This window comes from Acanthaster planci, linkage group LG01, assembly GCF_054643075.1.
Source record: "Acanthaster planci isolate LZ-2023a linkage group LG01, COTS_SCS, whole genome shotgun sequence".
NCBI lineage: Eukaryota > Metazoa > Echinodermata > Asteroidea > Valvatida > Acanthasteridae > Acanthaster > Acanthaster planci.
The window spans coordinates 34,359,256-34,386,163 of NC_141777.1; the positions used below are offsets into that span (position 1 = coordinate 34,359,256).

At 44.2% G+C, this 26,908-nt stretch overlaps 3 protein-coding genes across 4 annotated transcripts in view; 2 read left to right on the forward strand and 1 right to left on the reverse strand.

The window, feature by feature from the left end:
- The window catches only part of LOC110979657 (2-Hydroxyacid oxidase 1-like), a 37,424-nt gene that overhangs the window by 1,499 nt on the left and 9,017 nt on the right, over window positions 1–26,908 (forward strand). Inside the window, exons 2-4 of one of the 2 annotated variants that reach the window (XM_087142722.1) lie at window positions 22,186–22,364; window positions 23,139–23,290; window positions 25,780–26,029. In XM_087142722.1, coding sequence (XP_086998848.1) covers window positions 22,186–22,364; window positions 23,139–23,290; window positions 25,780–26,029 — 581 coding nt within the window. The remainder of the gene's footprint in view (window positions 1–22,185; window positions 22,365–23,138; window positions 23,291–25,779; window positions 26,030–26,908) is intronic. The other variant, XM_087142733.1, reaches the window with a different exon arrangement.
- LOC147800686 (uncharacterized) lies at window positions 6,134–7,478 on the forward strand. Its single transcript, XM_087145811.1, has one exon. The coding sequence runs from the start codon at window positions 6,228–6,230 to the stop codon at window positions 7,068–7,070; it is 843 nt and encodes a 280-aa protein (XP_087001937.1). The 5' UTR covers window positions 6,134–6,227; the 3' UTR covers window positions 7,071–7,478.
- LOC147800687 (uncharacterized) lies at window positions 15,314–17,630 on the reverse strand. The gene has a single exon (XM_087140959.1). It carries the CDS (start codon window positions 17,628–17,630, stop codon window positions 16,338–16,340), a length of 1,293 nt encoding a protein of 430 aa, XP_086997085.1. The 3' UTR covers window positions 15,314–16,337.

Genomic DNA, 26,908 nt, shown 5'->3' on the forward strand with positions numbered 1-26,908 from the left:
ACGACAATGTGGCAAACAAAATCAGTCTAAATGACGAGTTTTTGACCTGACTTGGAGCCCACACTTGGCCCACATGTACTACGAGACAAATCTGTCAAAGCGAACGGCCAGAACTGTGCATAATAAAGAACGAACGATAATAGTCACAAAAAGAGCAAGAGCAATCCTCCAGCTAGAGAGAGGCAGATTGTCACGTACGTCACGGCGAAGTACGTCGCGTAGGCGTACAAGAATACATTCATGTCTGGTACTAACTAATGAACTAAAACCCGTTCTTGCAGACTAATTTTAATGGGGATACGGTTACTTTATGATTATGACCATGAACAACCACGGGGGCGACTTTACGGAGAAACTACAACAATTTAAATATAAAATAGGAACACTGTAGGAACACTCGAGGTTCGTGAGAAAGCGCGTGATGTGGAAACATTAACATTAATAATTTTCAGTTCAGTTCAGTTATCCAAATACTAACCCCCCAAATAACGTACATGGACGCCGCCGTGATGCATGTTGCTTGTCAGTTAGTACCGGCGATAACCAGTTGTACGTTCCCAACGTTCGAGCAGCCGACCCACGAAGAACAAACCGAGGTGGCTGTTCGTGAGCATGAGAACAAGCGGACTGAACTCAGCCTCTTGGAATGTATACTCATACAGCCTACGACCAAACCTCTCGCCCGAAAAAAACTATGGTGAAATTTAAAAGCAGCCACATGGGGACGGAAATGTGTGTGTTTTTTATTTTGAATTAGTTGGAAACGGTTACACACGTGCCTTATATACACATCGGAACCGAAATGTCCACAGCCAGACTTTCGACCCTCCTTTGTGTCCGCCGTAACACGTACACCATCTATGCTTGCAGCTGGCCAGACGGGCGGTCTTGGACCTTGTGAAAGGTTTGCAATATTAAAGTCATGTACATAGACAATTGGTACAATGTACGCTACAAAACACTGCCCATGACACATATTGCAAACCCAGAGAAGTTCCCAATGGAGAAAGGACTATATAGAACCCCGGTTCAATTCTATGTTAAAGCTGGCTTACTACGGCGGGACACAGACCATATACTCCAGACAAATTCTGGTAATTGCATTGTGACAACTTGCAAAATTCACAGTTGCAAACATACTTCTGGATATCGCAAAAATTCATAAGTATGCAAATAAATTATCATTTTTATGATTAATAATTCATTTACTATTTACTTTTCTGTCTTTTTTTCTTTATTGAGAAAGAAAAGATGTGATTTACAGTTACACCTCTCTTCAATCCCATTCATTTAAACACATGACAAAAAGAAAGTAAACTTTATTGCCCCAAAACCTGTAATAAAAGTTTAAAGTAGTTTCTTTTCAGTCAATGCTCCTCGAAATCCTCTCCCCTATCTAGAATGTTCCAAGAAATTATCAGCCGTTTCCTTCCTCAGATCGGTACACTTACTCGTATTTGGATTCTGCATGGCACACTCTGATCCCGAGCACATACGTCCTTCCTTAATTCCAAATTACCATAAAAACATTGCTATATATACACTATCAAAATATTTTCTTCTCAAGCTTTTTTCCCAGGTTCCAATGACAAAGTCTCGAAAAATAACTAGCTATTACTCGATATCGTGAGCACATGATCCGCTTATATACAGAACAAAGACTGAAATGTAAATATCCTGGCAAATTCAAGAAAAAAAACCTGAACACATGTTGTTCTAGCAAATGATTTTTAGTAAAAGGTTTTTCTTCTTTGTTATTTATACAACTACAAGTAAATGCTTAAAAATGTTAGTAAAAGCAAATGCTAGTTGTTGACCCATTTGTTCCCGAGGTAAAACAAATTCACATAAAATCCAAGTAGCCCTTTAACAAGGAAGCAGGGGCGGACCAGACCTACAATCCTGGCCAAATCTCGTTGGGCAGCGGCACCCTCTCAATGCTGGGTGTCGATGCGCGGCCTGCGCTCTAACTCGAGGTATCAACGTTGAGCGGGGGATTGGGGTACTTGGGGAGGGTAACTACCAATGTATGTCTATTGATACGTGTTCCAACAATTTCGCCCATGATTGTAGAACATCATCATTCTGATCTGTGGTGTGGACTGTAAAAAAGTGATGGATGAGAAAATGCAAGAAGATGCACACTGACTTATTCACGTCAACATTTCATAGAACTGAAAATACAACGTGAGGCCTACAGTGTTGAAAATAAATTATATAATGGCAGGAAAAGCACTTGTTCAAATACAAATAAGAAATTTGCTGTAAAGAGATTCTCTTCACAGGACAATGTGTCTGAAGAGTTATTCACCACGCATCAGATCCACCACACAACACAACATGTTAGCAGAACTATTTGGTTCCTGATTCGGCTGTCATTTTATGCTAGTAAAGGAAACGAGAGAAAACGCTCCCCCAAAACAGGCGAAAATGCCGTGTCATTCACGTAATACTATGAAAGAGTTCGGATATGTCGACATGGTCTGGGGACTTGCCTATATTGGGGTGCGTTCATTTAAAAATAGTAAAGAGGAGCTGTCAAGGAGAACATTTAATGTTAACATTATCGTTTGTGTAAATGTGTATTTTTTGCTACGTGATGTACTACTGTAGAGTTTTAATCACTCAGTCATTACAAAGCAACATTCTGTGCAGTAAAGTTACTGATTTTGTATCTCCTTAACATGAACCGCGAAAAGCAATATCTCTGAAATGGCCAAGCTTGCAGTTATCAGATCGTTAGCCGGTTGCTTTTTATTTTCCCAACGCTTGCTCCCGGCCAGTCTCTAAGAGACTCTAATTCTAACACGAGACCGTTGCCGAAACAGGCTCATTTATCCGGTGTGCTGGTTTTTCCAGTTGCGTTCGTACGTGCGCTGTGTCCCGCATTTGACGCGCGCGGTGACTTAGGCATACGAAGAACTATTATGCAGATGAGACTGCAGGAGATCGGGGAAGCACTTTTTTGACTTTACCGCTTTCGCGCGAGAGATCTCTGAGTGGTGCATTCAAGACCTTTTGTAAGGAATGAATAGGAATAGCATATAGGTCCGAGTCTAGTGTGACCTTTTGTATGGGGTGAACGTGAATATGAAATATAAAGTAAAAAAAACATGTGGCACAGTTTGACCTTTCCTACGAAAAATTGAGGTTCTGAAGTAATCAAGGGGAATCGCAGTAAGCGATAATCCTTAGACATACAATGGACTGTCGGCCAGCCATGAGGTCGGAAAGTAATCAAGGGTTAATTGGGGATAATCTTTAGTACAAAGGATCGTAAATGGCGGTGGAGCCTGTGATTTCAGGTATAATCGGTGGTCGCAGGAGACTCCCTGGTGACGAATTGACTTTTTAAAAATTATTTTCATTTAATGTTATCGATATTTTTTTCTTAGTATTGTGTGATCTATTTCTAAGAATGTCGTCACCTTCTATTTTAATCCTCAGCGTTTCTCAAGATTGTGCAATACCCAAGCTGATGTTAAAGCCGGCGTATTTTATGATTAATTATTATTAAATGAATTTATTAAGCGCAAATTCTATTTGCAAATATTTAAATGCGCTGTACAACCAATAACAGACAAATAAACTTGTGTAATATAAAATTTCATCAGAATTCAAAAGACACAGAGTCACTAAAAACATTAAGATTACACACAGATATTAAAGGAAAATAAATTAAGTACACAAATACAACAGGGCATTATTAAACCGTCACATAAGAGCGCAAACCAATAAAATTAGTTAAAATACTAATAAAAAACATCACAGCTCAAAAGCGATCCTAAACAGATGAGTTTTTAGCAGTGCCTTTAAACGGTCTGAACTCGTGACATTTCGCGCCTGAACTGGGAGTTGATTCCATAGATATGGGGCAGCATGTAAAAAGGACTGATCACCTAGGCAGGTCCTACTACGAAATGGATGGATATCAAAGAAGAATACCGTTACTCTGGTCAGACCTACGACGACAGTAGCGAGACTCAGTACGAACAGTGATGAGCTGTGACAAGTATTCAGGACAGTCACCGTTGAGTGTTTTGAAGACCAGAAGTAAGATTTTAAAAACAATTCTAGACTTAACTGGGAGCCAGTGAAGATCAACAAGAACAAGTGTGATATGACAATATTATACATATTACAGACAAGCCTAGCACACGCACTTTGAACACGTTGAAGACGATTTAAGTGTACTGATGATACCCTATATAACAAGCTGTTACAATAATCCAGCTTAGACGTACTAGAGTTTCTTCATTTTGAACCGTAGCAATGTGAGAACGTTATTGTCGCCCAATAAGAAACTGTACCCGTAAACTGTACATAGGCTCCGCCCAATTTTAGCAGTTCTCTTTCTTGTACAGCGTAAATATGCATGTTTGTTCTGAGAGCTTTTCTGGACGCATGCACGTAGTAAATTCCCCACCATTAGGCCTGGGTGCGTAATAGCTTCAGGAATGTGTACAAGGAGTTTGGATCAGAGTGCGAAAAAGAGTGTCTTTTGAATACTGCTTATGAAGTGTGGCTTTTCAAACGACCCTGCTTATTTTCATTAAAAAAGAGGCAAAAGGTTTCATATTGAAGGTGTATTACCTACAAAATGGGGTGCAAATTTGCCATGAATTTATTGTCGAGTGATAAAATTATTTTATGGACAAAAAGGAGTAAACGTTCATTAATTAAAACAAAAATCTCAAAAAATACAAACACCAACAATAGCCATATCAACAGTAGACACGCGTTTTCGAAGATAATGTTCATGGTGACAGTGGTTATATTTCAAAAATCTTTCCAACCACGTGGTGTAAAATGAAATAATTGTTTTATGATAGGAAATAGGAAATGTACGGTATTCTGACGTTTTAATCCTATTCCAAGGCATTTATTTGTTTTTGACAACCAATTCGAATTGATGAACAAACAAGACAATGTAATAATGCAAGGTTACTGTTATAACAAGGCAATTTGCCAAGTCTGCAGGACCTTTTATCAACGAGGTTCGACTGAACATCTCTGCGAGGGTTGGGGTGATGGCCCATTGTTTGTGTGTGTGTGTACATATCCGGTGAGTGTGAACCGACCAATGTATGTCACAAGACTACATTTGCCAATAGGTCTATATAAGACCATGTAAAAATAGGATTTGGCTGGGCCATAGAAAGCAACGTCTGATGATATTCAGGCTTGGTGTTCAAAGTCAACTGAGATTTGGTTGGGCCATAGACAGCCCGTCTGCTGATATTCAGCCTTGGTGTTCACAGTCAAATGAGATGTGGTTGGGCCATAGAAAACAGCATCTGATGATATTCAGGCGTGGTGTTCATAGTCAAATGAATTTGGTTGGGCCACAGAAAACTCTGTCTAATGAAATTCAGGCTGGTGCTTGCAATCAAATGAAATTTGGTAGGGACATAGAAAGCACAGGCGTGGTGTGGAAGTTTCTTCAGTAATCAGTTTCTTCAGTAATTTCTACCAGCAATAAAGTTGAAACGGATCCAAATGCACCTCGGGTACAAATTTCTAGAGATGGTAGGCATCTTATTCTTGCCGGGTACAACGTGTATGGCCCTCGTTGGGAGCATGTTGTTAGTTATGTCCAACGAAACGCTGTTTCACGAGGCCTCATTCCCGAGTTGTATCAACAGAGGAGCAATGCACAGTTGAGGAGGAGGGTGACGGAAGCCATGACACGAGACGTTGCAAGGTATATCTTATCTTACCAAGACACTTTTGACGTTATTATGTAGCAACGCATGGGAAGGGTTATTTAACACAACATAAAATGATTATCAGCTACGTAGGAGCACTTTGACTAGACTTTTATCCGACCTAAGCCACGAAGAAACTGACTAAAACGGGCCTTCACTACGCACAAAGAGAAGAAACATACTGAAAATAGTACAGAGAAAGGCGTAACTCTCCATTTACATGGGAACACAGTCAAACATTGTCCGGGGGAGACCATGCAGGTCTGTAAGTGGCATTTCGAAAAGATTTCGGGAGGTCGCTTGATACCCTGTTCACAAACCCTATGAGACTGTAGTCTGACAAATTATGAGTATTTTCCAAGTAAACGACTTTGTTTCCCCCTTGACCTTTTCTGAACATAAAGGCAATGATAGTGTAAGAACCCCCCGCATAAAAGTAAATAGAAATTGGGAGGTTAACACATTTGTCCATTTGTCTAGTCTTTTTCTGCCAGGTTGCAAGACCAACGGGTTCGAGAAATGAGATATGCAGCAAGGGGAACCCGGCACTGCGGAGGGCACGGATGCAATTTACACCCGGCGTTCAAGATCCTCAGGCAGGTCCCCAAGCTGTTCTGCCGCCAAAAGCTCCTCAGCCCCCACAACCAGCCCTCCAACAACCACCGCAACCAGCCCTCCAGCAACCACCACAACCAGCCCTACAGCAACCCCCACAACCAGCCCTACAGCAACCCCCACAGCCAGCCCTTCAGCAACCCACACAACCAGCCCTCCAGCAACCACCACAACCAGCCCTCCAGCAACCACCACAACCAGCCCTACAGCAACCCCTACAGCCAGCCCTCCCGAGAAACCACCACAACCAGCCCTCCCGAGCAACCACCACAGCCAGCCCTCCAGCAACCCCCACAACCAGCCCTCCCGAGCAACCACCACAGCCAGCCCTCCAGCAACCCCTACAACCAGCCCCCCCCCGAGCAACCACCACAACCAGCCCTACAGCAACCCCCACAGCCAGCCCTTCAGCAACCCCCACAACCAGCCCTCCAGCAACCACCACAACCAGCCCTCCAGCAACCACCACAACCAGCCCTACAAGCAACCCCCACAGCCAGCCCTCCAGCAACCCCTACAACTGGCCCTCCCGAGCAACCACCACAACTAGCCCAACCAGCAACCCCCTCAACCAGCCCTCCCGAGCAACCACCACAATCAGCCCTACAGCAACCCCCACAACCAGCCCTCCAGCAACCCCCACAACCAGAAACACAACCGCAAGTAGATGGCGGCCCACCTTGTCCAATTGGCCAAGACATCCCCTCCCCGCGAGCGAACCTGGCAGGCAGCCACTGTACGCAATAATTCGGCAAAGTCACGTGGCCCTTAATAACTATGTTGTAAGTATAGTAAGACAAGTAATACGAGTTTAGACAGTCTTTGCGGGAATTCACTGCGTACATGCGGATGCTGCAGGGAGAGGGCCATCCTCCTCCGCTACTTCAAGATGAGGACTAGGCTGTGTCAAGGTTGTCCACCGTTAACAGTTATTTTAATCTTGTGGTTTCATTAAATTTAGTAATGGAAAACAAATATACATGTACTCGTAACATATTCTTTGGTGTTTCAAATATTTACATTCATTTGAATATTTAAATTTGAGCATGAAGAATATAATTTATATAGTATCAAAACTCGTATTAGACATTAGACAAGGCATAATATGACTACACATTCTATTCTTTTGGTGAAACAAAAGGCATTCTGCATATTTCTGACCAAACATTAATTTTCATTCATCATACCACGAGCACAGAAGTGTCTCCAGAAGTGTATTTTCTTATATCAATCTTCAACAATGTAAGTTTCAATAGAAAAGAAAGGTTTTCAAAGGGATCTTTTGTTGAGATGAGTTAAAACGTTTCGTTTTACCTGAACTGGAGAGCTGTTAGCGTATTAAAATCTGTGACTATTTTGTGCATCTTTCAAATAAAGGATTTTGCTTTTAATTATGCCAAACAAAATGGTATGCCTATAAGTAAATCAATGAATATTTACTGATAGTCTCAAATGCCGCTGGGCTAGACGAGCACAGAGCTCTGTAACGATAGGCATCAGCCATCTTGGATGTCGATAGACACTTTTCACTGCCCGGCAAGTCTTGAAGACACTGATTACATGCTCAACGTAGATTCCGCATCTCGAATGCTCCTTGTTAAAAAACACCCATCATTTCACGTTCGTCAGCATGTGCCACGTGGCTGATCTCATCTCGTCGGTATTTGGTCATTATAAGATACCTGTTGGAGTCGCTGTTATCCCCTAAAAAATACTTCATCTGGGAAGTTCAAATCAAGACCGGAACGGATGGAAGGCATCAGTTGTTACCACCGGCATGATGTCCAAGGAACCCACTCTGAACATAGCGGATGTTCTTTCTGTTGTCAATGATTACCTGTCAATGTAAGATAAAATCCCAAATACAATATTACGATTGGTTTATAAAAGAGTGGTATTTACCAAGTGACTCTGACGCTGTTAAATAAATATTGCAATTGAACGAAAAATTGACATCGACGAAGACAAATAATGATGAACGTGGTGAGGATGGGAAATTGGGCCATTTTGATAGAGCAACTGGGATAGTTTTTATTGCTTTCATTAACCCCAGGTTAATTCCAGCCTCGCTTGGCCACCTGCCAAACTGCAATTTCTCGGTTTGTGACCCAGCGTGCTCTGCACGCTTTGAATTACACGGTGAAAAGGCTGATTCTTCGGTGGCATGCAGCTCTACTCAAGCTTCACATTCCCGTTGCCTCTTTTCAAAGTGGGGACTATTGTGAAGCTGGTGATTATGATGCAAAATCTGCCTTCTTTCACCGTGTTCGCTCGAGCGTGGGCCGAGAATAATAGCTGAAAAGTGGGCTGAGGGCCCAATTTTTATGGCGTTGCTTTACGCGTCCCGTCGTGAAGGGGTTAAAGTGTAACTTGTTTCCAATTCATTTCTGGGGCCGTAACTTTGCCATGTTTATTTTATGCTGATAACATTTCCATATTCATGAGTAACTGTCATACTAGTTACAACTGCATTGCTTACGTGGACAAATAAAACGCTAAAGGAATTCTTGAATTTCCCCAACTCTCCCGCCTACATTGGTTGAATTTGTTTACTACTGTTTTTGGAGAAGTAGTAGATGTTACAGGCCTCCGGAATAATTCCAGCTTACTTAAATTGCACTGAAAAGTTAAATTTTTGGCCTTGTTAACTCCGGGTTCCCTTGATAAAACAGCAAAACCAGCGCCCTCGTTTGGAATGGGAATTTAACAAGATAAAATTACTACACAAAACTTGTTGGTGTGACCTCAGTTTTTGACGAGACATGCACACATGATGTGATATAAACATGAATGCTCATTCTTGCCAAACTCTTACCTGAGTGCTCATGCAGTGGTATCAAGAAAATATCTCTAGAAAGGGCAGAATGTCCTCTTTGCAATGTATACAGCTTGTGGTGTTATTGACACAGACGAGTGAACAAACTAGACTGGTGTTAAGGGTACTGAAATCGGCACTGTGACACTTTTTATGTGGACACCCTGTATAGGCCTTGCAAGATCAATCTCAAGAGTAAACACGTGGCTCTTTCTAAGACATACATGCCGAGTACCTGGACATCATTTCTAAGAAAAAAATGAGTGAAAAAACCACGACCGATGCCCTCCACCTTTGAGAAGTTAGTTATTCCCTCCCCCCACTTTATAGGCGTACCAGCCGTTGGAGGTACATTGCAACTAATTGTATTCTTTTCAGTCTAATAGCCAGGGCTTGCCCCCTCCTCAGCTCTTCTCAGCTATTCTACAACAACCACCGAAAGAATGTAAAAAGTACATTAATGTTAATGTTGAAAAAATATTTTTCAGTGTGCATTTTTCCAAGAATTGCAACTATCATAAATACATGTACCTGTTTCAGTAGGGCTTTTCAAACACTGAAGTTGTATAAATGGAATAAACACATAAATTCAGAACCACCTACCTTGTGAGTTTAAATTTCATGATGGTAGTAAATCTTTCTCAATTTATCTAGTTCTGCATACTCTGGAAAGAATTCTGCACTGAGATTTTGACTTTTTTTACATACTATTGATAATGGGTTCGATTATAAACTACACGTACAGAAACTTTAATCACTTGACTCAGTACACATGAATTGATCCCGTCCTCCTTTTTTTCTTGCCTTTCCAGATTAAGCATTCTTCCTTGCCAAACAAGATATGAAATGGAAGCGAGACATGAATGGATCAGGAAGGGATGGTACCAGAAAAGGGTCTTTCATGTAGGCAGAAATTTAACAAAAAATAGAAAAAACATGAAAGAAAATATAGAGAGTATATTGGAAATATTGGGACGAACACGAGTGGGCATGGTGGGACAGACACGACTACGGCGACAGAGTTGGCCTTGAACAACATGTCAGAGGCAGGTCTAATAAGAATGGAATAAATCATGGTAGGCACGGCGGGCTTATGTCGAATTTTACAGCAAAATCATTCAGGAGTTGGGCCTTGAAAGACATCCAGACATCCAGACATTTTCCTTGCTCTCTTTGACATCCACATTCCCTGGTTGTACCTCTTGCTTACACTTTTCGTGGTGTTCATTGAACCTGCATTTCCGGTGAAAGCCGAATCTCCCCAACACTTACAGCTTGTCATTTTGTCCACCGATTTAGTATTACTGTCCACACATGTCAGTAACACAGCCCTCCTTACTGTCACAATCCAAAAGTCAGTTCCACCTGTTCTCAACAGACAATAACAGGATTTTCAATTTTTTCTCATTCCGGGAGACTAATTTGGACTTTCTTCCTCAAACCTGCTCATTATTTTGCAATCTATACACAGCATGTGCATATGTAAACAACATCGCTCTTTTCTTCTGATTCCTAGTTTGGTTGGAGTGGCTGAAAATTGCCTGCGCGGACCGAATCATGATTTGTGGCTGTCAAATTCTCTGCATGCATGCTATCAGAACATTTCACGGAATGTAGACTAGATGGTTTGTAAAGAAGGTGATGAAATCCAGGAGCTGGACTGTCAACTTGTATTTCTGCAAGTATTGGACCAAACGGCGGGGGTCCTCCAACTTGCTCTATTTTACAATGGAGTGTTGGGATCAACCTCAACAACAGGTTCCGAATCATCGTCAACTGTTCCTCTCTAAATTAGACTTTCGTCCAAAGCATCTTTCACACTGGTGCAAGCATAGGGCTTGACAGCAGAAATAGCACTCATGTCGACCCTTGGAAGGATGATCTTTAAATGACAAGAAATAATGAAATTGATCATTATATAAATGTTACACCCCAGGTGACCGGTACAAGTCACCGTGAGGGTGCACATTAAAATTATGACTCCAAACTGTAAAAGAAGGAAACAGGTAGGCACTTGTAGGGCATGTGTTGGGGTCGATGTTACTTCGACAAAGCATGGAGTCAGAGTGACTCAGAACAAAGACTCCACACATGGCCCACATGTGACCACACTGCCTTCCAGGAAGCATTACATAACACCGTGCTACTTCCTCTCTACAGCCGTTTCCTGTCCATCACCACTCCTACACTGAACAGTTGTAGGATTCCACTGTACTAGCAGCAAGCACAACCATAAAAAATGGGGGGGGGCATGTTCTTGAGATAAACAATGTGTACCTATTTCAGGCCCCTACACTCGCCCTTGAGATAAACAATGTGTTCAGGCCCCTACACTCGCCCCTGAAAAAGTAAATGTTGTCCTCAACATTTCCGAACAACTAATAAAAACATAAATTACTTAGTGTCTGAAATGACTGTGGAGTTATTAGCTGGGTTTAGTGTCACTCATCACTATGCTGGGTACGGTGAAGCTAGGTACGGTGACGCTGGGTACAGTGGCGCTGGGTGCGGTGGTGTTGGGTACCACTGTTGCCATGGCAGCACCTGCATCTGTGGCCCGAGTTGCATCACTGGGGTGTTCCAGTGCCCAGGGGTCGGAGGCCACCAAGTGGACGGCGGTCGTTGTAGTGTCGTAGCATGCAATCCGTACATCGGTAAGCTGTTTGTTTGCACGGCCCTCACTGAACCTTGATCCTGGCAAGGCTCACCAAGCTGCTGAAAAGCAAGTCGCTGTGGTGGGTGGCGCTGTCGCATGGGGTAGCGTCTTTCGTCCCTGGCGAGGCATGGATCATCTCCAGGTGCGTCGCTGGAAGGTCGATCAGTCTCCTCTTGGAAATCTTGTCGGGCAGGTTCAGCCGTCATAGGTGACCGGTCATGTACTCCTGGTTCGTGGGTAGTGACTGGTGCAGAAATGGTATCTGGTTCGGCAGCAGTTACATGCTCCGGAACGGTAGCTGGCGGTGACATTGCGGACGATGTTTCAACTGGTCCAGTCACCATCAGTCGAGGGGCAGATGTAGCAGTTCCCTCCGTCTGTTGCTCGCTGGCTGGGATGAACTCCTGTGCATCCTGGTTCAACCCTGAGGGAGTTCCGCGGACAAGCTCTGGTTTTGCGACATGCCATCCAATGTGACTTGTTTGTTTTGTGCACCTCGGAGCTGGGACTGGGGGTTTGGGGACTTCTCGGGGGGTGGTGTTCTGAATGGATACTATGGTATCATCTTCAGAACTGTCGGAGTCACTCGCATCCTCCCTCACACTCGGTGCTGGCTTGCGTCGGTTGGTAGAGCCTGGTGTGGTGGCACTGGACACTGTCCTTTCCACACTTGGCTTTTCGCTGGTCAAGAAGTCACAGGGCAGCAACAAGTTCCTGTGAAGAGTTCGTTTTCGTCCCTCGCCGCTCTCTGGGCGGAGTTCATAGACAGGGGAGTCCTCAGCTACTCGCTTCACAACAGTGTGAACTTCACGTTCCCAGTATGCGCGTAGTTTTCCAGGCCCACCATTTTCATTCAAGTTCCGCACCAGAACTCTGTCGCCAGGTTGGAGCACAGAACTGCATACCTTCTTGTCATAATAGTGCTTGCCTCGGCTGGAGGACCTCTCCGCATTTCTCCTTGCAGTCTCATAGGCATCTTCCATTTGTCTCCTCCACTGCCGACTGTAGTCGTGGGGGTCCTTTGCAGCCGTGCCTGTCCTTGGTAACCCAAAGGCTAGATCAATTGGGAGACGAGGGGGGCGTCCATACAGGAGGTAGAATGGCGAGAATCCTGTGCTCTCTGAACGTGTACAGTTGTAGGCGTGTACCACTTTGTTCACTGCATCTTTCCAGCGGCTCTTCTCCTTCTCAGGCAGAGTCCGAAGCATCCCCAAGAGCGTGCGGTTGAATCGCTCCACCTGGCCGTTCCCTTGGGGGTGGTATGGGGTGGTTCTCGACGGAGTGACACCGGACAGTTGCTGGAGCCGCTTGAACAGTTGATTCTCGAACTCCCTGCCTTGGTCATGATGCAGTCTGCTTGGGAACCCGAATCTGAGAACAAAGTCATTGAAAATCTTATCTGCCACCGTCTTGCCTGACTTGTTTGTTGTAGGGTACGCCTGGGCAAATCTGGTGAAATGGTCCATTACTACTAAAATGTACTCATATCCCCCAACACTTCGTTCCAGATGAAGGAAGTCAATAGACACCAGTTCAAATGGAGTGGTAGTGGCTATTGGCTGAAGAGGCTCTCGGGTTTGACGGCTCGGTTTCTTCTGTTGCAAACACCGACAAACACTGGTCACAAAGTGCTCAATGTCCCTTTGCATGCGAGGCCAATAGAATCGGTCGCGAGCGAGGTGAACCACACGTTCAACGCCAAGATGACCCATTTCCTTGTGTAATTCTTTGTAGACCACTGGGTGATATTTCTTTGGAAGGACCAATTGCAGCTTACCACCTGCCCTTCGATGGAGAATTCCGTCAGCATCCAGCTCGAGTTTGTCCCATTCCCGAAGAAGAGCACTAATGTTTCTGGATTTGCACTCTTGGCTCTGCTTATCCGGCCGACGGCCATTTTCCAGGGACTGTATGAGTTGTCTCATATCCTCCTCTTCTCTTTGCGCTACCTTGATTTCTGCTCTTGGAATCTCATTAAGGTTCGCCACATTATCATCGGGGCTTGAAGTAGACATGGTCAGTGCACCGACCCATGGGAAGCATCCAGAACTTTCTGCTCGAACGGCGTCAACAGTAGCACCGAGATGACGTGGGCTTATTTCACTGGTACACTGGGCTGTGTAGTCTTCGATATTGAGTGGCATACGGGAAAGAACATCGGCATCTGCATTGGACTTCCCTGGGCGGTACTTGATTGAAAAATTGAAGTCGGCCAATTCTGCTACCCAACGATGTCCAGTTGCATTAAGCTTGGCGGAAGTCAGAATGTAAGTCAGGGGATTATTGTCAGTGTACACTGTGAAGGAGGGAGCATAGTACAGATAGTCCCTGAACTTTTCAGTGATCGCCCACTTTAGGGCAAGAAACTCAAGTTTTCCAGAGTGTAGATTGTAATTCTTTTCTGCTGGTGTAAGCGTCCGCGACCCATAACCAATCACTCTCATCTTTCCATCTTGCCGCTGGTACAAGATTGCTCCTAATCCCTCGCTTGAAGCATCCGTGTGCAAAATGAAAGGTTGCTGGTGGTCTGGGAAACCCATCACAGGGGGGCTGGTGAGAAAGCTAAGCAACTGTTCCAACACTTTCTGGTGTGCTGCTTCCCATTCAATGGGTTGCCGTGACGACACCTGTACACTCTTTCTTGTCACAGGCTTCCTTCCTGACTTAGATGTTAGCTGTGTTGTACCATGGCTTGATGGGCCATTGACTTCTGGGCTTGGCTTCTTCAGCAGGTCATAGAGGGGCTTAGCGATCGTGGAAAAATTCTGAATATACTGTCGGTAATAGCCAAGAAGACCCAGAAGTTTTCTTAGCTCACCAACAGTGCTAGGTTTCTTTCCTCGTAGCGCCTCCACTGCCTCGACATCCGCAGGGTCCATCTTGTAGCCATCACTTCCGATGATCCTCCCCAAATACCTCACTTCCTTCTGGAACAATGAACATTTGCTTGGTTTCAATTTGACACCCTTCACCTGGAGCCGTCTGAGAACTTTGCGCACATTCTCAAGGTGTTCTTCAAAGGTTTTCCCATACACCAAGATGTCATCAAGGTACACCACCGCAATTTCGCCAACCAGTCCTTCAAGGCAGTTCTCCATACAGCGTTGAAAAACGGCGGGAGCATTGGTGAGACCGAAGGGGATCCTATTCCATTCATACAAACCCCACGGGGTGATGAAGGCTGTTTTTGGTTTGCTCTCTGTTGCCATGAAGCCCTGGTGGTATGCTTTACCCTGATCAAGTGTGGAAAACCATTGGTTTCCACCGAGACCGTCCAGGACATCTTGTATTCGTGGAATTGGTTGTCTATCAGGTATCGTCTTCTGGTTCAACTCCCTGTAATCGATGCAGAGGCGTAATGAGCCATCCTTCTTTCGTACGCATACTACAGGTGAAGAGTATGGGGATTCTGATTTCTCTATCCACCCACGGCTCAGCAGATCCCTTAAATACATCTTGACTTCGCTGTAGAGTGGAGGGGGTACAGATGTATACGATTTCTGCACTGGCTCGTCGTCTTTGAGGCGGATGTGCATGTTCAAATCTGTGATACATCCCATATCGCTGTCATCTTTAGAGAAAACACTGGCTTCTTCTCTCAACATCTGGGTGACTAGTTGTTGTTGGTGTGCTGTCAAATGGCTGATATCGACCGGAGGAACCCATGTGTCGCGGTTGTCTTGCGCTGTTACTGAGTTGACCTTTGGGGCAGGGCAGCTTGTTCGGACTGTTGTGGCTGACTCTATCAACTCTATAGTGCCCAGACTGGTTCGTCTCTTCAAAACGATATCAGTGTTGGCTAAATTAGCCACAGCAATGGACACACAGAAAACTCCTCTTCTTCTCTCTACCCTGACCATGCAAGGGTCAATTTGGAGGTCCCCATGGAGTGTACTGTTCATCGTTGGTTCAAACAGGGCGGTAGTTCCCTGAGTAACGCTGTCTGACTTCACCCGGCATGACACCATAATACAGCCCCTGGTCGGAATGTGGATATCTCTTTTTCCGACGACCACATCTCCCACTTCCTGTGGACCCTTCTGTTGAATGAGACTGGTAAGAGCTTTGATCTCTCCCTTACACATGGCCGGAAATGCCGCCTTGACAACATCAGTTGGTCGCGGAGTATCCCCCCGTGTGACTATTTCTTCAATGACATTATAGCCTATGATGGGTACCCGGTCAATGCCCCTTGTGACCAAGACGGGCACATTTATAGCGTGTGGCTGTCCGGTCGATAGCCTGAAGGAGACATCCACCCATCCGTCAAATGGGATATCAGTGCCGTTGGCTGCTGTCAGTCCCAGAGTGTCACCTCCTAGTAGCTCAGAAAGAGGTCTCAGTTTTTCTTGTGGCAGGTACATTGCATGCCATTCTGCTGGCAGGATGGAGACCTGGGCTCCCGTATCCCACAGTGCTTTGGTTCTTACGCCATTGATGAAACAGTTAACCAGACATCTCTCACCTACCAGTCGGCTGACGTGTGTCCGCGTCCTGGTGGCTATTGGAAAGACGTGGGACTTAAGGTTGGCGTGCTGGGCGGTTACTGGTCGTCCCTCGGCAGCAACCGCCGGCCGTTTCCCTGATAGTTCCATCTGCGCTGTCGACATCCACGGGCGTAATGTTCACTGGAGCCACAGATGAAACAGTGACTGCAGCCGTCTCCCCTTCCTTGTTCTTGGCAAGAGCTGCAACCTCGGTTTCGGACTCGGGTTGCACTTGTTGATCGATTGTACTGCCAACTACCGGGCATGCTGGGATTCAGAGCCTCTTGCAGACTCGCAAGTTGCTGTTTCATACTTGCAATCTCCGCGATTCCTGCCTTCAGCTCCGCCAGTTCTGTCATCAGGGTTCCCTCCTTTGGTTTTGGCTTCTTGCTTGGCCCCTCCTCGGCAGAGTTGTGCTCTACTGCTTTGACCGCGGCAGTCCGCTGGTGCCCTAGTTTTTCCCGACGTTCAGCTTCGTGGCTGTCTGCAACATTGACTTTCTCCAATAAGCACTCATCAGTGATGCTTTGGTCCTGTAAGAGGGGTCGAAGTTCACTCCTCACTGCATCGCTTCTCAGGCCAGTCAGCACAGCATGGAGGAACATACTCTGTACTAATTTGCTGTCATATGAGAGCCCCGAATCAGCTTCCTTGCTCGCGAACGTCACCTTCTGGCGCAGATCTAAGGCCTTGAGGAGAAAATTCTGCGCTGACTCCTTGTCCTGTTGGGCCACTCGGGACAGTTGGTGATAGAGCTCGGTGGCATTTTTCTCTTTGAAATGCGACCTCAGCACCCGCCGAAGGCTGGGAAGAGTCAACTCCGTCCTCCCCTCCAAATAGCTGCGCAGAGATGACCCTGGAACAACTGCCCTGATCACTGCCTCAACAACCTCGCTCTCAGGATAACCCTTCGTCAGGCCGCTTTCGATCTGGTGGGCAAGGCTTAAGAATGACAACCGGTCTCGTTGTCCTGGATCCCCTATCTGCCCTGCTATTTTGAACTCTCTGCGAGCTAGTGCCAACATGCTTGGTTTCGGTACCGTGGGCTTTGGTGGTTCTGGCTTTACTTCCGATTCCTTTGTCTCACTGGTCTGTTCTTGGAGCTCTGAGATGAATAACAAGATGCTTTCAAACAGAGCAAGACCTTCATCTTCTGTATCATGGATCTCATCTCCATGGAGGTGACGGTTTATGAGCCGGAGTAACTTCCGACCGTCAGCTGCTTCTCCACTGATGCCTTCCTGGCCTGGGATTTTCAGGTGCTGATAAACTCGAAGGAGTTCAGCAGGTCCCATTTCTGCAACTTGGCGGATGACCTGCTGAAACTTCACAAAGGCTGACCCCTCCATGGCGTCTGATGGGCTAATTGGCATTCCTGGGGCTGCAACCTGCCTTGCAGTATTACTGGCTCAGTCGGTCCCCCACTACTTGTGCCACTGGTCCCACACTCCTCGCTGTCTTGGTCCTGGCCTCCGCTCCCTTTCAACTTGACATCCGGCCAGGAACTGCTCGTCTGCTGATACTTTTCGTCGAGAAACTTGCTCCGTGGTTCATGGTCACTGGACAGGTGTTGGCGTTCCTTCCCCCTTAGATGGATTGAACACACCAGTCCCTTCGTGGTCGCCAAATGTTACACCCCAGGTGACCGGTACAAGTCACCGTGAGGGTGCACATTAAAATTATGACTCCAAACTGTAAAAGAAGGAAACAGGTAGGCACTTGTAGGGCATGTGTTGGGGTCGATGTTACTTCGACAAAGCATGGAGTCAGAGTGACTCAGAACAAAGACTCCACACATGGCCCACATGTGACCACACTGCCTTCCAGGAAGCATTACATAACACCGTGCTACTTCCTCTCTACAGCCGTTTCCTGTCCATCACCACTCCTACACTGAACAGTTGTAGGATTCCACTGTACTAGCAGCAAGCACAACCATAAAAAATGGGGGGGGGCATGTTCTTGAGATAAACAATGTGTACCTATTTCAGGCCCCTACACTCGCCCTTGAGATAAACAATGTGTTCAGGCCCCTACATAAAGTATATACATAGACATGTTTATGCATTTCAGTGCTCGATGTTTGCTTTTTTGATTGTTCATTGGCTCTTTTCCCATTCTTCATTTGCTTTTTCATTGTTCATTTTGCTCTTTTTCTTGCTCATTTTGCTCTTTGCATTGTTCATTTGCTCTTTGTATTATTCATTTACAGTTAAACTCCATGTGATTGCGCTCCCTTAAAAGACTGGTTGCAAGTTGACTGAACTGCAACTCCTCTGCAACTTCTGTGGCCAAATGATTTAATCGCAAAAAACGATGGTCACATACATTTTCTGGTAGACATTCTGATGTTGTTTTCACGAAAATATTTAGTTTAAAGTATAATTTCCCAAACTCAAACATATCACTACATATACAGGAGCATCCACTGTATATGCCTCGAATACTCCCCCCCCCACGCAAGCCTGTTTTACATACAAATTGTGGACTTTCTTTTGTTCTCCTGTGGTTAAGGAAACTTGAGGAAAATGCTCCCTTTTCTCTAACTAGGATAACTCCTTCGAGCTGGATTTTTGTTAGTGATTCCCTGGACTGCTCCTCTTCATTTTTGCCACGGATAACCTTGACCCTGAAAAGCTTTTGAAACTGTTTTTCAGAGAAGGGGAGACATTGTGTGGACGTGTGCGAGTCCACACTGCGCCATCGCACCCTACATTATGTGGAAATCTTTTGTGCAGAGGTGCACACTATGTATGGCACGCCTGCACACACTGTTTTGTGGTGATCGAAAAATTAAAGCGGGTTTAATTTCAAAGATTTCTTCTTTGGATTTTCCATAGATTAAAATGTACAATAACACTAAAACAAAGGTGAAAAAGATTTTGAAAATCCATAGATATGCCATTCTGATGTCAGATTCTGCATGAACACAGACGTACGTCTTTATCACGAACATTGCCCTAAATAGTGTATTTGGTGTCCTTCCCCCAACTTATACCCTCCTCCAAATTTCCAGCACAGATATAAGCCACTGTCAATGTCGCCATATCAAGGGTCACACCGCCCTTGTTGCTTATAATTGCATTAACGTTACTCAAGGAGTCTGACTGGATAAGCCACGCTTTGCAGGACCCCTTGTGGGTGACCACAGCAGGATCACTGCGCTCGGCCTATTCACATCAGTGTTCGTAAGTTTTCAAGATATAAGGCAAACTGAAAGTACCCAGTTTCTGGTCAGCGCGCGCGTCGCCGAGACCTGGGCGTCGGCAAAAGGAAAAAAGTTTTTACATGGTAAAAAACGATGTCCAAAAGCTGCCAAACTTGTTTCATCGACTAGAATCCTGCTACTACGTAATCTATTTCGGATGGGGTACGGTTGAGTAATATGTACGCTAAAGGAATACCTCTAGTTCCCATACATTTTGATAGTGGAGCACTCTTTTTCAGATGACGTCATTTCTGTATTACACATTTTACATCTGGGAACCAGACAAACGAGGTGGTCTTATGTACTGTTTACAAGCTGAAAAAGCTTTTCAACAGTAAAAAGTGCGGGGGGCCAATTTATTTTAGTGTTAGTAGCGGCCGGCGTTACGTGCGCATGTGGTGATATATACGTCTGTGATGCAGTTGTGATGGACATCGCACGTTATCAGTGATGGTGAAAAAAAGCCACGTCGCTGCATCACTTTGGAGTCAGCTCCTGACCAGAAACCGGAGACTATTTTTTGGGGGGGAGGGGGGCTATCTGATTTTATTTCGGACACTGTGAGAGAATGGATTACAAGCAATTTATTGTCGCCGTTGCATGTGTTGGCTTCAGCGGTGCCCCTTGCTGGACAGTTTTGCAGGTATTTCCACACATTTTGAACTTAACCTATACCTTGCTGAGTTCCCTTTTACAAGTGTCCAAAGAAATGTTGCCATTCAAAAGTGGAAGCAATCTGTTGTTACACCAGTTGATGGGGTTTGAAAGTATTTTTTCTTCACGTCTTCACTTCAATAACAGAGCCACTTTAGCCATAATATGAACCCACCGCTTCCTTTAAGGTGATCGGTTCAATTTGGTTTGAATTTGAATGATATGTTGCAACGTGACAGTCTTCCTGGTGGTCGCCAGAGTGTGTTGGGGGCTCATAACAAACCAATTTTCCGGACTTTTGACAGCAACAGCAAATATTCAAGCTAAAGTGAAACGTAACCCTTACCTTATTTCCGATTTCGGTTAAAGCCTGATTCGCAGAGCGAAAGAAATACCTTTTAATGTTAAAAAAGATCTTTAGGTCCACTAGCCACACCATGGCTACGTCACGAAAATTGGCGAAGTTCCTCCAATTTTGGACTGGTCCCCGTCCATATGTATTATATAGGGACCGGTAGTTAGCTGCAGTTTAACGTGCGCGGTTAGCCCTGTCAGTTGGATGCTGAACATTTAATACATTTTTGTCAGACCAATAACAATATGCTTTATCATGAATTTAGTTTCAGCATGGTAACGCACTACCTGGTGATAATTTTTTCAGTGAATATGATTAACAAAATATTTTACAGCAATTTAATTCAAATCAGTGATTATTTTGTAAAATTTTACATAAACAATTTTGGTAAAGTTATTTTCGGTAACGAAGAAAAAAAGGCAAAATATTCTGAGCTCCTGCTTGATTTGTGAACTGATCGTGTACAGTTTCGTCGTTAAACTGGCAGAATCCCTCTGGTTTATTACCCAATACCGGTCCCTACGTTCAGAGGACGTCTGTAAGACGTCTGGAGACTACGTAGGCGATAGGAACCAGTCAACTGCAATTTCCAAAAAGTCCAAAATTTGCAAAACTTTCAGGGCCCATTTCGCCCATTCTTGGGTTCTGTCATCAATATCAAGTGCATAAGCCCATTCTCTCCCAAGGTGAAATAAACAGAAAATCCAAGCAGCCTTTCAAAACGAAGCGGGCGGGGACCAGGTTTAGGTTTCTGAGTGAGTAACAAAACAGGGATACTTCCATTTTGTTATATATAACAGGTTTTGCTCTTACCCAACGTATATATTAATAAGCACTGCATGCTCAGTGCTTGTCCGAGAGCTTGCGAAAAAAACCTCACAAGCTTACTCGGGTGGGACTCGAACCCACGACCTCCTGCTTACTAGTGCAGATGTCTTAACCACTCGACCACCGAGCTTGCCGGGGTCGGCTGGCCGGTCCGAGTCAAATGAAGCAGCGGGTACCGCGTACTATTTTCAAGATGTAATTTTTTTTTTTTTTGGCGTTGGGGAGATGTTAATTATATATAACAGGTTTTGCCCTTACTCAACGTATATATAAAATAGTTCGCGGTACCCGCTGCTTCATTTGACTCAGACCGGCCAGCCGACCCCGGCAAGCTCGGTGGTCGAGTGGTTAAGACATCTGCACTAGTAAGCAGGAGGTCGTGGGTTCGAGTCCCACCCGAGTAAGCTTGTGAGGTTTTTTTCGCAAGCTCTCGGACAAGCACTGAGCATGCAGTGCTTATTAATATATACGTTGGGTAAGGGCAAAACCTGTTATATATAATTAACGTCTCCCCAACGCAAAAAAATACATCTTGAAAACTTCCATTTTGGTCTGCTTTACGTACCGGCATTTTGGCTCGATAGCATCAAACTAAAACCTGCTACAGTGGTTCAGCGGCGCGGCCTGCATATGCGGGACAGTCCATAGCCTTTTGCCAAGGCCTGTAGGCTACGTGACTTCCCCAGCATTTAGAAAAGATGGCAAATCTGCAGCAGCGAAGCTGTGTAGCTCAGCAGCGACTGGAGCGGAGACCACATTAGGCGTGCACGCGGGGGAGGGGGTTTTGTGATATCTAGATATTAGTGCACATATGCGCCGACATATTCATAATTCACATAATTTAGTTCTGCTTTTGTAGCAGGGTCCGATCAGGAACAAGGTAAAGGTAGAGAAAATGGCAACCTTGTCGAAGCCAACTTGCCTCAAGGATTTTGAATTGTTTGCCCGTAAGTCTCTTCCTGAACCAGCCTACGTTTACTACAGAAGCGGTTCCCATCGAGAGCAGACTCTCCGGGACAATGAACTTGCTTTCCAAAGGTATGTTCGGTGCATGAAGATGGTCCTCCGATCGTGGCTGTCAAAGCTATATAACACCACAGACAAACTTTACGTGGAAAGGGTTATTTGAACAAGCACTGATGATTATTTATATGGCTATATCTTCAGTCCAGCTAAACGAGTTTAGAAAAGGTACAGATGCGTACCTTACTTGCTTTACTAAATTCAGGAAAAGTTGAAGGACACCGGATAGTATACGGACTTAAAAAATGAAATCCCACCCAACTTTTAGGCCCTGTCTGAAAACAATTTAGAGCTCCGAAATTTACAAAGTCATCAAAAAGTTGGCTCATAGTAACTATGGCATAGTTTTACTATATTATTTCCGGGGTGATTCAATGGGTTGAACTCTCCGGACCCTTTGCCTTCAAAGGAAAATTCTGCTCGTGCCTCTTCCTTAAAGAATGCACTGAACTCTTGTGACGATTTTATACACTGCATTGTATTTCCGTCTGCAGAATAGTGAGGGAAAAAGTCTTACATGTATCTTACCAACCTTAAAATCTAGTTTAATTTGTCTTTCTAGCTGTATTTGTGGGGCGTGTAATGGCATTGTTTGAACAATGCTGCTTTCATTTTAATTTCTTTGAATAAAAATAACCTTCGTTAAGAAAAAATCACACACCTATTGTGTTTGAAGACATCAAAGTTGTTTTTGTCTCCATTTCATTATAAGCAACAAATAGTATTTTAAAGTGAGGGAGCAGCAAAACTGAAAAAGTAAAGAAACAAAACTCGTTTCTTTAAATGCAGATACAGACTGAGACCCCGCGTTCTACGAGATGTCTCTCACCGTGACGTGCGTACCACCTTGCTGGATCAAGAGATTGCTTTCCCTGTAGCGGTGGCACCTACGGCGATGCATTGCTTTGCGCATATCGAGGGGGAACTGGCCACTGCTAGAGGTGAATGCATTGATGTCGATGTATGTGGAACAAAATTACTTGATTCCTGGCGGGTTTGAACTTTTTAAAACACCATTGCGGTGACAACAAACTCTCTCCCTATCTTCTTTAACCTAATGAAGACTCTGAAGTTTGCCACGATATTTTGAATTGATTTTGAACTTTCTGGAGAAGGTCTATCATCTTTATATCTCAGCTAGCTCGTTCATACCTGTCCTTCATTAGTGTAACAATGAGTCGTGCTGCACAGCAGCATCAGAGCTAATTATATATAACGAGTTTGCCCTTACCCAACGTATATTAATAAGCACTGTATGCTCAGTGCTTGTCCGAGAGCTTGCGAAAAAACCTCACAACTCGGCCGGTCCGAGTCAAATGAAGCAGCGGGTACCGCGAACTATTTTCAAGATGTATTTTTGCGTTGGGGACATGTTAATTATATATAACGGGTTTGCCCTTACCCAACGAATATTAATAAGCACTGTATGCTCTTGTCCGAGAGCTTGCGAAAAAACCTCACAAGCTTACTCGGGTGGGACTCGAACCCACCCACCCGCTGCTTCATTTAACTCGGACCGGCCAGCCGACCCAGGCAAGCTCGGTGGTCGAGTGGTTAAGACATCTGCACTAGTAAGCAGGAGGTCGTGGGTTCGAGTCCCACCCGAGTAAGCTTGTGAGATTTTTTCCAAAGCTCTCGGACAAGCACTGAGCATACAGTGCTTATTAATATACGTTGGGTAAGGGCAAACCCGGTATATTCTAATTAACATTTCCCCAACGGAAAAAAACATCAGAGCTGTTTATCACTCAGGTCGCAACTTTGAAAGTTGATGTGAATTGTCACAACGAAAATATTGATTATGAGTCAGTGCACATGGACAATTAGCACACAATAGCTGCATGCTGGACTGCACACATAGTGAACAGCCATTTTGGTTCTAAACAGCTCTGGGGCACGGATATATATATATATATAAACTGGACTTGCAACGCCTTTGTATGAAATACAAGCCAACCAGCGGCCATTTAACCGAGCTGAATACAAATGGGCGGGTTATTGACGCCAGGGAGAACAAAGGCGGGCATTGCCGGGCAAGCTTTGTATTCGGCTCGGTAAAATGGCCGCCAGTGGATTCAATGATCTCTATATGGTGATTAAGGGCATTGTGAGTCCAGATTTTTTTTATATACGTTCGTGCTCTGGGGCAGCATCAGAGCTGGGCACCACAAGTAAAGCTCGCCCCCTTTTTGTACGTGTTCAATAAGGATTGTTGGGGGAGGAAATGATGAATGAGAAGGGATGTGGCAGTCATCTGATATAAGAGGATTGCAGGAGTAATGTGGCCATGTTTATTTTACACGGATCTGGATAACGATCACTGATGCATCGTTGGTATACGGACACCAAAACTTGATAGTTGGATTATGCACACCAGCGTTAGGATCATTGTTCGAGATCGTTGATCCGTGTAAAACAAAGAGGCCCGGTGTATATAGGGATTATGTAAGAGTTGGGCGCTCTACGCAGAGATAAGATTGTCATTTGGGCTAAATGGTTTAGGTCACTCATTGTTAATTGAAAGGCAGTCAGTATATGTATGTTATTTAACCACCCTAAAGCATTTTATTGGGCCTTTTAAAAACACAACTCGTAGTTTAATAGTCCGTTGACAGTTATTTCTCAATTTTCGAAGAAGCCATTCCTTCTACTATTTCGTTTATTGGAGTTGATGGGAATGCTTGGGACAGTTCTTTCACCCTCTGATCGAAACGATCAAGCACTTTAAAGTACAGCTCATGAAGTAACCTAAAAACGCATTAACTGAAAAACAATATAACACTTGAAACACAGAGTTTGGATTCGTGTTTTTTCTGGTTTTGTGTTGCTTTGTTTGTCCATAGTATTTTTCTTCATAATTAAATCGACAGTGTCCACAAAATAAGGGCATAGTATGAAAAAACCATATCCCAATATTGTGAGAGACGCAAACAGAGGTATGCATGTATTTTTATATACCAATGAAGCTATATTTGATTATTTTGAAACATTACAGTTGTCTTTCTGAAACTACTATTCTTTAACCGTTGCTGTTTTACTAATTTACCCCCTCTAAATGTTGTCGGAACAGTCCGTCAAATTTAGGCAGGTGTTTTAGAGGCATTTCCCTGTTCAGAGTTTTGCTTGCTTCCATACCTCTATTTACCTACTCTCCCAAGGTCTTCCACAATATCGTAGTTAGAATCATTATCATTATGTAGGTAAATTGACCACAAATCCTTGCTTTTCCTTGGCCTGATCTTAAGGACGGATTGTCACAATGACGATTTCACCACCTTTCCTCATAGGTCATGTGTGCTCAGTTATGTATGACAGTTGGCATTCAAGTAAAGCTGGAGCAAATTTAGCTGAAAAGTCTCAGCCCAACTACAAAGTCCTATACGTCACAACAATAAGCCGTTATAACCAATCTGCGTTTTCTTACTGATAGCTGCCAAGGCTGTGGGAACTGGGATGGTACTTAGTGTTGGAACAACCTCGACCATGGAAGATGTGGCTACAGCCTCGTCCCCTAACGGACTACTCTGGGCTCAGTTTCATCTGTTTCCAGATTTTGATATCGCCCGTTCAATCGTTAGGAAGGCGGAAGAAAACGGATACAGAGCACTAGTTCTGACTATAGATTGTCCAGTGGCACAAAGAACAATGGGGAAGTCGCTTAAGTTTCCACCAGGGAAAGGGTAATTTTGGGAAAATATGCAAAGTCCTAGGCTTTGATACGGTCATTGGTTTGCGATGCACATTTTGCGAATGCTTGTTTGGGAATTAATGCTTGGGATTCCGTTGTTGGGCGTTGTTTGTTTAATTAAGAATGTCATGACTCTGTTAAATTTCATTTAAAACAGGGCCTCTAATCTCTTTGAAAAGGCATCAAACAAACAAACAAACAAACAAAAACAAACAAACAGCCCAACACCCCCCAAAAACAAACAAACAAACAAACAAACAAACAAACAAACAAACAAACAAACAAACAAACACCCCAACACCCCAACAAACAAACAAACAACCCTAACAACCCAATAAACAAAACCTAACAGACAAACAAACTGACTACCTATAACGACTCTTTTGCATTTATAACTTACTGAATTCAGATTGGTAAACTTGTCCCAAATATCAGGTCCAGATATAGCGTCATGGGAGCTATGAAAAAAAATCATAATTAATGGCCAAAGCCCACCATAATTTTTTGTATATCCCCGGACTGGAATGACTGCAGGCCACAGTAATAATGGACGCGGTTGCTTTGTGCCTTAAGTATAATTTTTCAAGGTTGTCACTATCCACTAAGGATTTTAGTACGACTCGTATATGTTTTTTTCAAGATAGAATCTCACCAAGATTGTGCATATCATAGCATGGAAAGTAAAACTTGAAGCTTTATTTACAGGCACAGTTTGGTCGGCTCTTGCCAGCCACAGTAATTTATTAAAATATTCTAAATTCGGATTAAAGATGATCATTAAGTCCATGGATGGATGTGAATATCCACTCTCTTTCTTTTTAGATTATATTTTGACCTTTGGGCAACTCTTTTAACATCACCTTCCATCAAG